Here is a 15,002-nt window from a genome sequence, read left to right on the forward strand (position 1 = left end):
CGATCCATCCTCAACCCTAATTTGGATTCAGACTGATCCTGTTACTCTCTCTATTTCTTATAACTACACAGTATACTCTGTTTTTCATCTTGTACCCAAAAACTGGACTCGTCAGATTGACTTTGGATTTGACAGGTCGGTTCCTAATCATCGTGCGCAGGACCAGTATGTAGAACGGGATATGGATCATCTCAAGACCCTCTCTTGCACAGGCAGCCATATACCATTCACATGAGACATGAACAATGCATGGTGTCTCCCCGAGTCATGTCTGCAACATGACAGGTCAAACTTATCCTCTTCTCTATAACAGTCCACCGCAGCGCCTGTCATGATTGAATTTGTAGAAAATCGATATGTATTCGATACTCTACGTGTCTCTTCATAGCTTCTATAGTAGCAACCCTGAATCGGTTCGATAGGCGATTAGACAACGAATAGTATGACATAGAGGGGTTCTTGAAATAAAAAAAAGGGCAGCAAGTTTGGGGCACATCGGCGACTAGTTGGGGCTAAAGTATCGATAAGATTAACAATAACAAGTGAACGGACGATTTGATGAGCTTGGGGAGGCTCAGCAATCCCTTGGTGTGTGGAGTAGATTAAGGGAGGCCAGGATTTTGTCTGAGAACACGAAACCAGAGGGAAAAGCATGGGAGACAATGGAAAGCCGTTATGCTCAGAGGTGTCCACTGAGATCGACGCGGAAAGGGAGAAGCGATAGTTTCTTTGGCTGGAAACTCTCCTTCATGCTGTGGTCCAAGCTTTTCCCTCGCGCGTTCAGGGCGCGTGTCATGGAGGCGGTCGCGAGGAAAGCCCGAAAAAGTGGCACCTGGATTAGCTATCGATGGACGCTGATCCAATCATTCATGACATCGGTCGCGTCGGTCAAGTCGCGTGTTTTTTTGAGCCATCAAGAGTTTGTCGCTCGATCAGAAAGAAGGAATTATAAGAATTAAAGAAAGAAAGACAAAGCGGCCGTTCATTAGACGTACGAATCGTGCTGAGTGGCTTTGCAAACAGTGTAGTTGTCGTGGGGTAAACAAGAGCATGTTCTCCGTAGTACAGGTAACAGTGCACTATGTTGCGCGGGATGATCTATCTAATCAGTCCCAGGGTTACATGAGGGCGACTACATACAACACCACAGCGGATCAAATTGAACAGACTACCGACCAACGACATAAGTGAAAGCTCGGTCTCTTCTCGATTTGAGCCAAGAACAATAATATGAGACAAACTGAAAGCGAAAGAAAGTCGAGCCCAAGAGGGTAAAAAATACGTGACGGCCACCTACGACCCAGATAGGCTTAGCGCAGCCGACGCGTGACTGGGAGGGATTCCCCTTCGAAACTCCGTCACCCCAAGAGGGCCCCATCACCAGCCCTTGGATCCAACCCTCAGCGCTGTTTCAACATCCCATTCCTCACCAGACGGTGGTCGGGTCCGTCTCAAATGACCTCCACAAGTTGCTTGAATATCTTCAATCAGCACCAAGTCTGGTGAGAGATACTATTTATTTACCTATCGTCGCTCTCTCAAGCCGCCTGACTTCTAGTTGGTCTGGATTATTGCTCGGAGCGGAGAAGGGTTTGGCTATCGTCAACAGATTCATTCACCAGACAAGCGCCTTGAAGCGATCCGACTGACAAGAAACACAAAGCATCTTCCTAATCTACCATCTCACGAGCGCTTTCACAATTGACCTTCTATATACCACCATACAATTTGCGATCCGACATTGGCGATTGTCGCATTACCCCGGCTGGCCAAAGTCCATCCCTCCTTCGACCGCCATTTGAACCAGGCGAGATCAACCACCCCGCCAGAAGGATGGGCGACCACATCCACGACACAAATACGGTTGCCACCCGCAGCGCAACAAGAAATGCTTCACGTGCGAAACCATCCGGAAGTGCCGCCAATGCATTGAACCTCGCATCCCCGCCTGGGTCAAGGACGCCGCCCAGCATGCCATCGAAAAAGACCATTTTCTATCCTGATACGCTAGGCAGGCAACAGAAAAGTCGAAGTGGATCGGAGGCTATCGACCCGGATGCGCTTGCGAAAGCTTTGAAGGACTTCGAGGACGCTGGGCGCCCCCGCGAGAGAACACCCGGGACCAGTCCCAGTCGAAAGAGGCAGCGGGTATATGGCGACAGGTCAGTAACGAAAATTCCCCCATAATAGCCCACCGTCGTCCTACGGTTCTTCTGCGCCTAGCCTAGGGTGTCCGATCGACTTATTACTAAACTTCTGTATAGATTCATCCCGAATCGGGAGGGGCAAGATCTCCAAGCAACCTACAGTTTGCTCCACGAGGACGGGTGTCCCTCTACTCCTTCGAAATCGAAAAAGCGTGCGCCGCATTCAGAGCTTCATTTTCAAAAAAGTCAGTCCGTACCTTCTCCACGCTTATACAATGAAACTTCGGCTAACATCATTTCCAGCGGAGGAAGCAAACAGGATGTACTCGCGAGTACTGCGGAGCGAGCTGTTTGGTAATACTGTCCCACAAGCTGACCTGGACTCATTATCCCCGGATCCTTTGCTGGGCCTCGGTAATGGTATCAATGAAAAAACTCGCTCCCATACCCCTCCGTCGCATGTGTCAAATCTTCCTCCAGCAAGCATAACACCGTCGACACCCCACAAGAACCTTTTCAACTACGCCTCTCCACGTGGATCTGGACATCCCACCCCTTCTAAAACCCCCCGGAGTCAACATGGCCCCAACCTCAACGTTCGATCAGAGCTCTACAGTTTGTCACCGATCCGCTATGACAGTCAGCGCATCCTTGAGACCCCTCGCAAACAACCACGTTATGTCAATAAAGTCCCATACAAAGTACTGGACGCACCTGACTTGCAAGATGATTTCTATCTAAATCTGGTGGACTGGGGGAGTAGTAACGTTTTAGGTGTTGGCCTTGGAAACTCCGTCTATATGTGGAATTCGCAAAGCGGATCAGTGACGAAGTTATGTGAACTAAGAGACGACACCGTCACAAGTGTGAACTGGATTCAAAGGGTGAGTCATTAAAGTATATCTCTGCATTGGCGCGGGGACTAACGGAGACACAGGGTACACACCTCGCTATAGGGACTGGGAAGGGACTTGTACAGATCTGGGATGCGGAGCGCTGTCGCCGTCTTCGAACGATGATTGGCCATACCAATCGTGTAGGTGCCCTGGCTTGGAATGATCATATCCTTACATCCGGCTCGCGAGATCGCCTCATCTATCACCGAGATGTCCGTTCTCCAGATCAGTATCTCCGGCGACTTTCTGGCCATAAGCAAGAAGTCTGTGGTCTCCGATGGAATACAGAAGACGGTCAGTTGGCCTCAGGTGGTAACGACAACAAACTCTTGGTGTGGGATAAATTAAACGAAACACCCCTCTATCGATTTTCTGACCACACTGCGGCGGTCAAAGCGATTACTTGGTCACCTCATCAGCATCATTTACTTGCTTCGGGCGGTGGAACGGCCGATCGGACTATCAAGTTCTGGAATACCTCAACTGGATCTTTGATCAAGGAAGTTGACACGGGGAGTCAAGTCTGCAACCTAGCCTGGTCGAAAAATTCCGACGAAATCATCAGCACACACGGTTACAGTCAGAATCAGATTGTGATCTGGAAGTATCCACGTATGGAACAGATCGTATCATTGACGGGACATACGTTTCGTGTCCTGTATCTGGCAATGAGCCCCGATGGCCAAACGGTAGTTACGGGCGCCGGTGATGAAACTCTGAGGTTTTGGAAGATCTTTAACAAGAGGTCCGGGAGAGACCAGGGGCGTGAAGGCAGCAAGTTGGCGGAATGGGGCACTATTCGATGATATTACGATCGATATATTTGATGACCTTAGTGCTACGGCATCTTTAACATACCCTGCAAAGGGCTTTCGATATGCATTAGACACGGCGTTCACGGAATCTGGCGTTGTTTCAATCCTGGGTATATCCTTGGTCGGTCCGGGGCAGGGTTATCAGGGTTTAATTGGCATCTCTCGCATTTTGTGGGTTTACGGCATTTGACAGGCGCTTATTTGCGAGGCGCTGGTGTCCCAGCATTTGATCACATATTTTGTCATGTACCGTTGGCCTTATTCGTGTTGTTCGCGCCTTCGCCACTATGCCTGCGTTTCTGCGCCACTTCTTTTGATTTACATTAACCGATCTTATTTTACCCGTCCCTTCATCTCTCCTTGCACTCAATGTAAGCGGCGGCGCTCATGGTGTTTCGAATGGTGGCTGGTTGTGGCGTTTGCTCATTGGGACATATGGCGGGGAAGTCTCGAGTACTCTCATCTTGCCATGATCGCATTATATGTACCTTATTCTCTCCTTCTTTTTCTTTTCTGGCAGGATTGATGATGAGATGACTTGTGAAATCAGGGCGTTGTTTAGCTCGCTATATTCCAGGGTCTCATCCACTCCGGAGACACTTGCCATGTGAAGAAGCAGTGTTGACCATTGTTCGAAGAATAACAAGAATGAAACCTGTCAATGTGGACATGAAGTAGACGCGCGCGCGTATATATGTCGTAGTACAGTAGCCTGAGTCAAGTAGCATCTTCTTTCTCATTCCACACAACACCATTCCGATCATGTTCTTGTGCCAATGACTCGATAAGCTTCCAATCGAACTTAACCAGAACAACCTTATCTAAGTATCATACCAAGGTTTCTGCAACCAAAACTTAATTGAATTGGGTTCTAGTCAAATCCTAATATACTTCAGACACGACAGAAGTTCCCAGTATGATATAGCTCACAGAACCGACTTCTTCTTGGTATACCCGGCGGTCCAGAATCCAGGCCACTCACTCGGCAGCTCTTCCACAATGAACCTGAATATGGCAGCCTGTACCTCCTCTGGCTTTTCATATTGCGCAAAGTGTCCTGCGTCGATCGTAACCTCCGTCAAATTGCTACATGCCTCTCTCATTGGATCAGCCAGACGAGACGTTATGGTATCACACACCACATCTCTGGCATCATGGATAAACAGAACTGGTTGGTCCAGCTTCCCATCACGCTTCCCGTTGTATTCCGCGTTCCGCGCATGGTGCAGGTAGTACGCAGATCCGGGCCAGAAGCCAGTCCTCTGCATATCCTGCACAAACGAATCGAAGACCTCCGCAGGGAGCACTGGAGGTCCTGTCATGTCTACGCTTGGGGGCTTTGGCATTCCGCCCAGCCATCCGCCGTCCTTGCGCACGCTGGCAGTCACCTGGGCAAAACGGCTAGCCGGGGCCTTGGCCGGCTGCAACGAAGCCTTGCAATATCCTGCAATGTCACTGTCGAACCATTCAACGGTCTTTTCGAAGTTCTCCTCCCAGTTCTTCATATAGTCCCACTGTCCGAACTCGTATTCGTCCGCTGGGTAGAGATCGCGGTTCACAAAGGGAAGGAAACCCTGCCAGCCGCGCTCGATAGTATGGAATGGCACAGACAGGTTCACCAGCGCTTTAACCACCTCCGGGTGTTGCGTCGCGACGGAAGACGTCACGCCCGCACCCCAGTCGTGGCCAACCCAGATCGCTGCATCGCGGCCGGTGTCGGCTAGCAAAGCCATCATGCCCTCCACGATGGCCTCTTGACAGTAGTCGTCGGCCACGCGGCGGGCAGTCGACTGCCCGTATCCTGGCATATCAGGAGCAATGGCGCGGAATCCCACGGATGCGAAGGATTCAATTTGTGCCTTCCAGGTGATCGCGGTGCCTGGCCAGCCATGGATGAAGAGAACCAGAGGGCCATTTACAGGGCCTGCCGCAAGGTAGTGGATCTTTTTGTCGTCTGCGTAGACGACATTGTGGTCTGTGATGGCTACCATGGTGATAGGTGGCCGTATTTTCAATCGGGAGTCCAGATTCCCGTGGATCTGTGGAAACGTCGGTCGTTCTGCGTTGCTTGTTTGATGGCCGTAAACACAGGAGGCTATTTAGGTGTTGTCTCCTCAACGGTCAGGAGTCTTGGGGATGGTTAAAATGGGGGCGATCAGGTGGGGTGAGATATTTAAAGCTATAGTAGTACTAATTACTAGGTAAGCACTTCCCCCGCTGAATCGTGAAACATGACCCAATACACCTTCTTATTAAGTGCACACCACCGATTAGATTACTATGGCAATTATTGTTACGAGTCACTCTCCATAAATCAGTCTTGTCATGTCCTGCCCCCCTGCTGACGCCAATACTTCGTTGGCCTTGCTGACCGGGAATGGATGTCAATCTCTCGCGATTAAACATCGCGGTTACGCAGCTCCTACTCAACGCCGGTAACTCCTCGCTCTGGTGCTGAATTGGGGGTCTCTCTGAGATTCAAAAACGAGGACATGGCCGTCAATGTGGTATTGAAACCCACCATCACAAATTGCAGCGACTTCAACGTTTCGTCAGCGTGCACCTCACTGGACACAGATGCCCGAGATTGTTGGCAAGTAGACCCCATTGGCTTGGGAATAATGGGATTGACTTGGCGAGCGACGCCACCGTCTCACCAGAAATCCTTGTGACTCCAGATGACTGTTGGAATGGCGCCGAGTTCATGGATCCCCTGATTACAATACTCTTGTACTCCTGAAACGGCACCTGGAGATGCATCCGGAAGATGCTGGTAAAAATCGTTCTGAACTTCCAAATCAACTGGACGAGAATGCTATCAAGGCGTCCGAGGATGCCAGCTATTATTCTAATTTCCGGTGCGACAACAGCGGAGCGAGTGAAGGAGAACAGCAAGCTTATCGGTACCCCGGATGAAGAGGTGGCAGAGATTGAGGCGATTCTGGCGAAAGTTCACTCCGACTGGTGGACGATCCCCCAAGATCATTCCGATCAATACTACATAGGTTATGAAGGTTGTCTCTCAGCTGGTTAACGTACCGTAATTAGGACTGTATGTGTTTATGTAAACTTTTGCGTTTTAGAGCTCATATTGTAACACTCTGGCTTCGCTACAGGCGGGCGGGTTGTATGAAATGTAGATACCATATGAAGTGGGGCTTGTATACCATGAGCATAGCGAATTATCCAGTTTTACCCTGCCGAGAACCCCTAAGAAACTACATTGGATATAACAATGCAATTATTACATCTTTACCACAAGAAAAACAACTGAAGGTTCGAAAAAGGACCAGCCCTAACTATGCAGCGGCAAAGCCGAGTTCCCGCTTTCAAGAAGTTCATGGCACGCTTAGAAGAAAGAATAACAGATAAACTACATTTATTCGAAACATATGTCTTTTGGGAAAAAAGACGTCTCCGCATAGAAGACGACTGGTCCTCCACCAGCTCCTTTCCTGCTTCGCATTATTGGGGTGTGGGCAGATTTTCATGGCCATGGAATACTAGGGTAGCCACTGAATACCCACCGAGCTACAGTCTATGATGCACTATGCTCACACTGCGCTATGTACCCATACTAAAGCAGTGGCATCCAGACAGAGGAAATTTAGTTCAGTTCAGTAGAAAAATTCCGGTTCGTATAGGTGTATATATGATATAAAAACACAGCCTCCGATGATCTCTAGATTGGAGATACGTCCCAAACCCTATTGAGACCGATTCATTACTTATGCTACACTGGTTATGGAAGATTAGCCCACATGATCCGATGACATAGTCCTACACATTCTCTTAGAACTCACAAGATGGATTGGAGATTTATAGAACTAGCCTTCCAGGCTCAACCGTCAAAAGAGCCTTGACACGGTCCAAGAAAACCCTAGCCCTCTTTTCTTCTTCAACAGGAACAGTCAGACTGAAGACATTGGCGGCGCTACCAGCCGGAGGCTCCACCACTGAGGGCCGGGAAGCAGCCTTGGAGGCCTTGCCGCTGAGAATATCGATGATGTCTTCCTTAACGGGTTTGGCCGGCTGAACGACGGAGGGCGCCTCCACTGCGTTCAACTCAGGAACATAATCGCCCCGGGATGTTTGAATGGGCTTTGCGCCGAGAACCTCATCGAATAGCTCGTCGGCGGACTGCTTCTCGCGAGACGAACGGGGAAGGTCGTCGTTGGCTAGGTCGGTAGCACGGGCGAGGAATGTCGCAAGAGGCACGTTAACCCCCAAAGTCTCTTGGATCTTCTTCTGGACGGACAGAACAGTAGCCAGGGAAATCGAGACGGCTACGGAGGTAGTTGGTGGAGGTCTAGCAACTGGCTCGGCCACTGGCTGTGGCTCAGCGGGCCTGGGCGGCGCGGCGATCTTGATGTTGCTCAGATCGAGGTGGGCAAGCTTATCAAACCGGACTTGCTGGGTAGCGGGATAATCAGCTGGGATAGAGCCGAGGTAGGCGAGCACATCGCCCTTGAGAAGACGGCCCTTGGGACCAGACGCCGGGATCTTCGAAACTTCCGATTCGGGAATACCTTTCTCGTGAAGGAGCTGGATAACGGATGGGTACAGCGGGTAGGCGGGGTTCTGGGTCTGAACGGCAGAAGAAGATGCTAGGCCTAGATAATGCGGTCAAATGCGATGTCAGCGTACATGTCCCAGAAGGTGTATATACTCCAAGCACCTTTGCGAAAGCATCTCCCTCATTTGGATATCCCGCGGGCAACTTACGTCTTGTGGTACCGAGTACGCGTGGTTGCCGTCTGGCGACCACGGCCGGAATCTGACGCAAAGTGAAGCTGGAGGCCATTTCTGGATATACAAGATCACCCTTTATGAAATCTGGGTCGTGTGCTTTCTCCGGTCGTATGATACTCCCGTGGCGCTGTAATTGGATTCGGCGGACTAGGGACAGGAACGATCAAGAACCCACTACCACGTCAACGGGGCCGCACGGAATCCCAAGTGGATCGTGTGACTCGAGGCGATATCGCGATCTAAAGCTAATTGTAAGAAGACATAAACGCTGGATTTTACTGCAAAAGCTGAGACCGACCTTGTAAAGACGTTGAGGTTGTTGGGAGCTTCACCGGCCGCCCGGACGGGAACATTTTTCTGCCGCGGAGAGCACCGGATTCTAGTCCGTCACTGTTGCTGAGAGCTATCGGAGTTCTCCATTGAACTATCGGTAAGTTCATTTTTCCTATGCGTGCCTTGCAATTGCCTTGCTCTAGATTGTATGGATTGTCGGAGCCCAATGCCCACCCGGCATTCAGCGATTTCCACCTCGTATTTGATCCTTCTACGTATTCTAATGCTAATTAACCGGGTGCCTTGAACTAGGCACCATAATGTTTGCAAGATCTTTTGCTTTCAGGGCATTCTCGCCGCAATGTCCCAGGACCTTTATGACCCCCGGATCGTCGGTATCAAGCCCAACATGGAGATACTTCACTTCAAGCGCTGCTCGAACAAAGGCCGCAGTTAAAACCAAGCCCCAATATAACCCTCCCCAATTCAAAGCGTCTCCACAAACCGAGCAAAGTCTGAAATTTGCTGGACGACGAGCAGAGGGTTTCGGAAAATTAGAACGAAAGGTCGCCAAAGAAGGGCAGGTGTTACTTTTCCAAGCGCCATCGCATCGCAGCTATGTTCTAGGCGCCTACGGCATTTCAGCATTTTGCTTCGCTTACTCCGTGTACAACTCTAATGTTGTCTTTCGCGATCCGATAATACCTCTCCCAATGTGGCAGCAGGCTCTCTTTGGCGGTATCTGTGTCATGATGAGTGTCATGGGTACCGTGTTCCTTTTCAAAACTGGACGGCTGATCAAAGCAGTCAATGCCGTTCAATCTAACGGACAGACCCATCTCCGCTTTACTGTTCGGAGCTTCATCCCTTTCAGGAAGCCATTTGAGTTCGATGCTTTACCTCATCAAATAGCGTTTTCTCGTCGGCTGGTTGTGACGCACGACTCTGTGGCTCGCATGCAGCATGCAGAGGCCGCTCAAAATGGGAACACAAGCTTCTTCAAGGCGCCTTTGAAGAAGACGAGTATGCTCCTTTGGAAACTATTCCGATCTGTCCGGCAGTTATTCACACAAGAAGACTTCATCCTCTTGGAAGTGGAAGGTCAAAAAGGTGTTATGCGGATGGATTCTGCGGGATTTGTATCGCAGGACTTTCTTGTGATTGGCAACCCGGTCACCTACAGGCGTTAGATGACTGGGTGATCAAGTTGGCCCTCTGTGAGCCAGCCGATTGTGACGTTCATTCTGAAAACGTCTAATACTGTTACTGTTCTTGGTCCCCTTGATTGGGGCCTTTTTGCATCCTGAACTGATGAAGCGTCTCGATCTGTCCTTGTACAACAGATTCCCATGTATAAATAAAACCAATTCTTCTACAAAATGTAGCAGTACCGAGCATAGTCTAAGCGAATGAAAAGAAATAAAGACGATATGGTTGTATTGTTCGTTGCACGTGACCTCCCGGCGCGTCCTCCTAATTGTTCTGTGACGCGACTTCCAGATCACTATCGCGCGGGCCCCTCCAAACACCCGACGGTCAGTTATTATTTACCCCAGTGTCTCTGGGTCGCCTGAGGCAGTTCTCAACGCTTCGCTTTATCTTTCCAGACTTGCAACCGCGGTCGCCGAAAAGCGACTGCCTTGCCGCAAGATGGGGAAGCTCATCAGGCTCGAGCTTTTTAGTATGCAGCGCTTTCAGAAGGCCATGATCCACACTTGATTGCTGACTGGCACACAGACTTCAAATCTTACAAGGGACACCATACCCTTCTTTTCGGCGATGCCTATTTCACATCTATTATCGGCCCTAACGGGTCCGGAAAGTCCAACTCGTGCGCTTCTCCGTATGCCCGACTGGAAACGTACGTGCGCTGACCATATCAGGATGGATGCTATTTCCTTTGTGCTAGGAATCAAGTCTTCCCACTTGCGATCTACGAACCTTCGCGATCTTGTCTACCGCGGCCGTGTCCTGCGCACCTCGAAACTTGATGCCGATGGTAATGTCATCGATGAAGAACCAAACGGACAGGATCACGCAGAAGATGGAGTTGATGGAGAACAATCACAAGACCCCAGCGGATCGAAGGATCCTAAAACGGCTTGGGTTATGGCAGTCTACGAGGACGATGCCGGCGAGGAGCAGCAATGGCGACGATCGATTACGAGCCAGGGAGTCAGTGAATACCGTATCAACAACCGTATCGTGACCGCGCAGCAATATAATGAGGCGCTTGAGGCGGAGAATATCTTGATTAGGGCGCGCAACTTCTTGGTCTTCCAGGGTGATGTGGAGGCGATTGCGTCGCAGTCACCGAAGGATCTTACCCGGTTGATTGAGCAGATTTCTGGAAGTCTGGAATACAAGGCCGAGTACGAACGTCTCAAAGCAGAAGCAGAGGAGGCTGCGGAGCAACAGACAGTCCAACTCAACCGTCGGCGAGCCATCAATTCCGAGATCAAGCAATACCAAGAACAGAAGCGGGAAGCCGAGAATTATGCCCGTAAAGCGGAGGAGCGCGACCAAGCTATCATCACTCACATCCTCTGGAAGCTCTTCCATTTCCAGCGCATGATCGACGATTCCAGTGCAGAGATTTTGAAGTACCAAGATGAATTGAAGGAATACCGCCGTGGTGTTGAGAAATACGAAAAGAATGTCGAGGATGCTAAGAAGGAGCACGCGGGTGTTGGTCGAGAGGTAGCAAAGGCTGAGAAGAATATCACGAAGAAAGAGAAGGATATCGAGGAAGCCGCTAATGAATTGGTTCCGATTGACGAGAAAGTCGACATTACTATGAAAAAGGTAGAGCGGTTTGCCTCTCGCATCGCGGAGATTGGCAAGGAGCGAGACTCGCAATCAGCCAATGCCAAGCGGCTCGAGAAAGACCTTAAGGTCATTGAAAAGGCCCAATCCCAGTGGGAAACAGAGTGGCAAAAGACAATGACCAAACAAGGCGTTCAACTGAGCGAGGCTGATCAGCAAGAATACAACAAACTTAAAGAGGAAGTCAACAAGCGATCATCTGCAGAGCAGTTGAACCTTGACAACTTACGACGCCAAATGAAGACTGACGCCGAAGCCTACAACAGCCTGAAAAGCAAATTCGAAAGCACCGAGTGGCAGCTCAAGACCTTAGAATCAGATACAAGCTCCTTGACTGAGCGTAAATCGTCTATCAAGGAAACGGTCAAAACTACATCTAAAGATATCGAACGCAAGAAGAAGGAGTTGAACGCACTCACTTCCGAACGGCTGCGTGTTTCGCAGATGAGGACTGAACTTGAGGAGAAGCTCCAGGTTGTCTTAAAGAAACTTCTTGAAGCTGATGACGGCAAGAAGCAGACTGAAAGGGAGATCAGAACAAAGGAGCTGATCTCGACCCTGAAGCGTATCTTTCCTGGCGTGAAAGGCCGTGTCAGTGACCTATGCAAGCCGAAACAGAAAAAATACGCTGACGCTGTGAGCACTGTTCTTGGACGCCACTTTGATGCGATTGTTGTCGATAACGAGAAGACTGCCAAGGAATGTATCCAACATCTTCGTGATCAGAGAGCCGGCCAGGCTACCTTTATTCCTCTGGAGACTATCCAAGTTAAGGCATTCAATTCTAACCTGAAGGGAATGCACAGAGGAATGCGGCCAGCAATTGAAACAGTGGATTATGATGACTCTGTGGCCAGAGCTATCAGCTATGCATGCGGAAACGCCATTGTGTGTGATGACTTGGCGACAGCCAAGTATCTCTGCTACGAAAAACATGTGGATGCAAAGGCCGTTACTCTCGACGGTACAGTTATCCACAAGGGTGGTTTGATGACTGGTGGCCGAGGCCCTCAGCAGAATTCGAAGCGCTGGGAAGATTCCGAGGTAGAGAATCTATTCAAGCTCAAGGACAAATTGATGGCCGACCTTGCCAATCTGCCCAAGGGCCATCGTCGGGGTACCGAAGAGGAAACGCTGCAAGGAGAGCTGGTTGGTCTTGAACAGCGCTTGGCGTATGCCCAAGAGGAGCTTAAGGCGCTTGAGAGGAACCTTCAAAGCAAGCACAGTGAATTGGACTTCGTCAAGCGCCAGCTCGAGGAGGTGAGGCCCAAGTACGTGGAGAAGCAAGAAGAGCTTGCGGAGCTTGAACAGACCATCGCGACATCCCAGGAAACCGTCAGCAATGTTGAAGATGAGGTCTATCGTAAATTCTGCAAGCGTCTTGGCTACAGCAACATTCGTGAATATGAAGTTCAACAGGGCTCCTTGCATGAAGAGGCTGCCCAGAAGAAGCTTGAATTTACTACCCAAAAGAGCAGAATTGAGAATCAGCTCAGTTTTGAGAAGCAGCGTCTTCAGGCCACTCTTGATCGGATTGCCAGTCTGCAGACTCAACACCAGCGTGATCAAGATATGATTGAAGAGCTCAAAGAAGAACAAGAGCGCATCCGTAACCAACTCGACGAGTATAATGCGGAACTCGAAATTCTTCGCGAGCGTCTCGAGCAGCAGAAGGAATCTTACGCGCAATCTGCTGAAAACCTCACACAACATCGTAGAGAGCTTCAAAGGCGCAGCAAAGATGTGGAAGCTACATTGAAGAACATGAATGCATTGGAAACAGAGATCCAGCGTAACTCATCCAGCCGATACGCTCTTCTTCGGCGCTGCAAACTTGAGGATATTGACCTCCCTTTGAGCGAGGGATCAAACCCTCTAGACCAGCTCCCTATTGATGAGCTTGTCCAAGCAGCCGATCCGGACGCAATGGATGTTGATGAAGATGCCAACGGTGGCACTGATGGCGCTTTCACGGTTCAGGACTATGGTATTGAGGTTGATTTCGACTCTCTCGGCGAAACACTCAAAGAGGTGGGCTCTGCTCCCTATGCTGTTCCAGAATACATACTAACTTCGCCCTAGGAGTCCGATGAAAAGCTCGAAGAGGAGTTACTAGATAAAGTTCGGTCTCTGAACAGTGAGCTCGACAAGATGGCTCCGAATACCCGTGCAATGGAACGGTTGGAGAGTGTCGAGAATAAACTCCGAAGCACAGAGAAGGACTTTGAAGAGTCGCGAAAACACGCTCGAAAGACCAAGGAGGACTTCGAGGAAGTGATGCGCCAGCGATCAGAGCTATTCAACAAGGCGTTCACTCACATATCGGAGCAAATCCAGCCCATCTACCGCGACTTGACAAAGAGTAGCAACTATCCATTAGGTGGACAAGCGTAAGTTACGAGGATTTCGTATGTAGTTATTCTGCGCCTATGCTGATGAGATATTACCACTCGATAGGTATCTGGACATCGAAGATTCAGATGAGCCATATCTTGATGGTATCAAATACCATGCCATGCCGCCGCTTAAGCGTTTCCGAGACATGGAGCACCTCTCTGGTGGAGAGAAAACCATGGCAGCGTTGGCTCTCCTGTTTGCCATCCATTCGTACCAGCCATCGCCATTCTTCGTGCTGGACGAAGTTGATGCTGCCCTCGACAACACTAATGTCGCTCGGATTGCGAACTACATTCATGATCACGCTGCTCCGGGTATGCAGTTTATCGTCATCAGTTTGAAGACTGGTCTCTTCCAGAACAGTGAGGCCTTGGTTGGAATTTACCGAGATCAGACTGAGAACAGCAGTAAATCCTTGACCCTTGATGTGAGTTTCGCCTTTCTTTCCCCTCTATTGACATGTGGCGCGGCGATTGACTTTGGTTCCTCTTGCAGCTCCGGAAATATAATTAGACGACTCGGACTGGTATGATCGCCACCAAGGAAACAGTCCTTTCTTGATGATATGTAGAATAGTTCTTGATATTCTTTCTCTCGTGGTTCATAGCTACGATACTAGTGGTTCTTGCAACGGAATAATGGTTCGCTGTAGGCAATTGATTTGCTTTCTTTGATGTACAGTGGCAGTGCACAGTAGCGAAGCTAATCTGTCCATTGATTTCATACTCCCTACCGAGCCCCCAAAACCGCAGTTTTGCCCCTTAAAAGCCTGGCAGTCTCCACTTTTGTTGACATGAACATTTACCGACCGGTTGAGTACATATTCAATAGTTTGGACCCTCCCGTGGCATAAGAAAGGCACGGACTGCGTTGCGTGGAGGGCCTGGGTCCTTGTA

The 15,002-nt window shown here is 49.8% G+C and overlaps 7 protein-coding genes across 7 annotated transcripts; 5 read left to right on the forward strand and 2 right to left on the reverse strand.

The window, feature by feature from the left end:
- The first annotated feature begins 607 nt into the window (after positions 1-607).
- Positions 608-1,301, forward strand: BDV37DRAFT_241463 (uncharacterized protein). The gene has a single exon (XM_032081182.1). It carries the CDS (start codon positions 663-665, stop codon positions 957-959), a length of 297 nt encoding a protein of 98 aa, XP_031944609.1. The 5' UTR covers positions 608-662; the 3' UTR covers positions 960-1,301.
- A 49-nt stretch (positions 1,302-1,350) lies between these two features.
- Positions 1,351-4,520, forward strand: BDV37DRAFT_241465 (WD40 repeat domain-containing protein). The gene is made up of 4 exons (XM_032081183.1): positions 1,351-2,162; positions 2,265-2,392; positions 2,451-3,031; positions 3,085-4,520. Exons 1-4 carry the CDS (start codon positions 1,834-1,836, stop codon positions 3,847-3,849), a joined length of 1,803 nt encoding a protein of 600 aa, XP_031944610.1. The 5' UTR covers positions 1,351-1,833; the 3' UTR covers positions 3,850-4,520.
- Positions 4,521-4,697: 177 nt separating this feature from the next.
- Positions 4,698-6,021, reverse strand: BDV37DRAFT_241467 (alpha/beta fold hydrolase). The gene has a single exon (XM_032081184.1). It carries the CDS (start codon positions 5,847-5,849, stop codon positions 4,785-4,787), a length of 1,065 nt encoding a protein of 354 aa, XP_031944611.1. The 5' UTR covers positions 5,850-6,021; the 3' UTR covers positions 4,698-4,784.
- Positions 6,022-6,041: 20 nt separating this feature from the next.
- Positions 6,042-6,894, forward strand: BDV37DRAFT_241468 (uncharacterized protein; the record flags this gene model as incomplete). The annotated part of the gene is made up of 2 exons (XM_032081185.1): positions 6,042-6,059; positions 6,133-6,894. The coding sequence occupies exon 2, from the start codon at positions 6,626-6,628 to the stop codon at positions 6,890-6,892; it is 267 nt and encodes an 88-aa protein (XP_031944612.1). The 5' UTR covers positions 6,042-6,059; positions 6,133-6,625.
- Positions 6,895-7,581: 687 nt separating this feature from the next.
- pdx1 (putative pyruvate dehydrogenase complex component Pdx1) lies at positions 7,582-8,903 on the reverse strand. The gene is made up of 2 exons (XM_032081186.1): positions 8,584-8,903; positions 7,582-8,471 (listed from the first exon to the last, which is right to left on the reverse strand). Exons 1-2 carry the CDS (start codon positions 8,660-8,662, stop codon positions 7,678-7,680), a joined length of 873 nt encoding a protein of 290 aa, XP_031944613.1. The 5' UTR covers positions 8,663-8,903; the 3' UTR covers positions 7,582-7,677.
- Position 8,904: 1 nt separating this feature from the next.
- Positions 8,905-10,340, forward strand: BDV37DRAFT_241475 (uncharacterized protein). The gene has a single exon (XM_032081187.1). The coding sequence runs from the start codon at positions 9,204-9,206 to the stop codon at positions 10,071-10,073; it is 870 nt and encodes a 289-aa protein (XP_031944614.1). The 5' UTR covers positions 8,905-9,203; the 3' UTR covers positions 10,074-10,340.
- Positions 10,341-10,396: 56 nt separating this feature from the next.
- On the forward strand, positions 10,397-14,951 carry BDV37DRAFT_241476 (cohesin subunit SMC1). Its single transcript, XM_032081188.1, has 6 exons — positions 10,397-10,564; positions 10,621-10,714; positions 10,767-13,740; positions 13,792-14,099; positions 14,167-14,533; positions 14,602-14,951. The coding sequence occupies exons 1-6, from the start codon at positions 10,534-10,536 to the stop codon at positions 14,617-14,619; spliced, it is 3,792 nt and encodes a 1,263-aa protein (XP_031944615.1). The 5' UTR covers positions 10,397-10,533; the 3' UTR covers positions 14,620-14,951.
- The last annotated feature ends 51 nt before the right edge of the window (positions 14,952-15,002 follow it).

Source organism: Aspergillus pseudonomiae, assembly GCF_009193645.1.
Source record: "Aspergillus pseudonomiae strain CBS 119388 unplaced genomic scaffold BDV37scaffold_12, whole genome shotgun sequence".
NCBI classification, from domain to species: domain Eukaryota; kingdom Fungi; phylum Ascomycota; class Eurotiomycetes; order Eurotiales; family Aspergillaceae; genus Aspergillus; species Aspergillus pseudonomiae.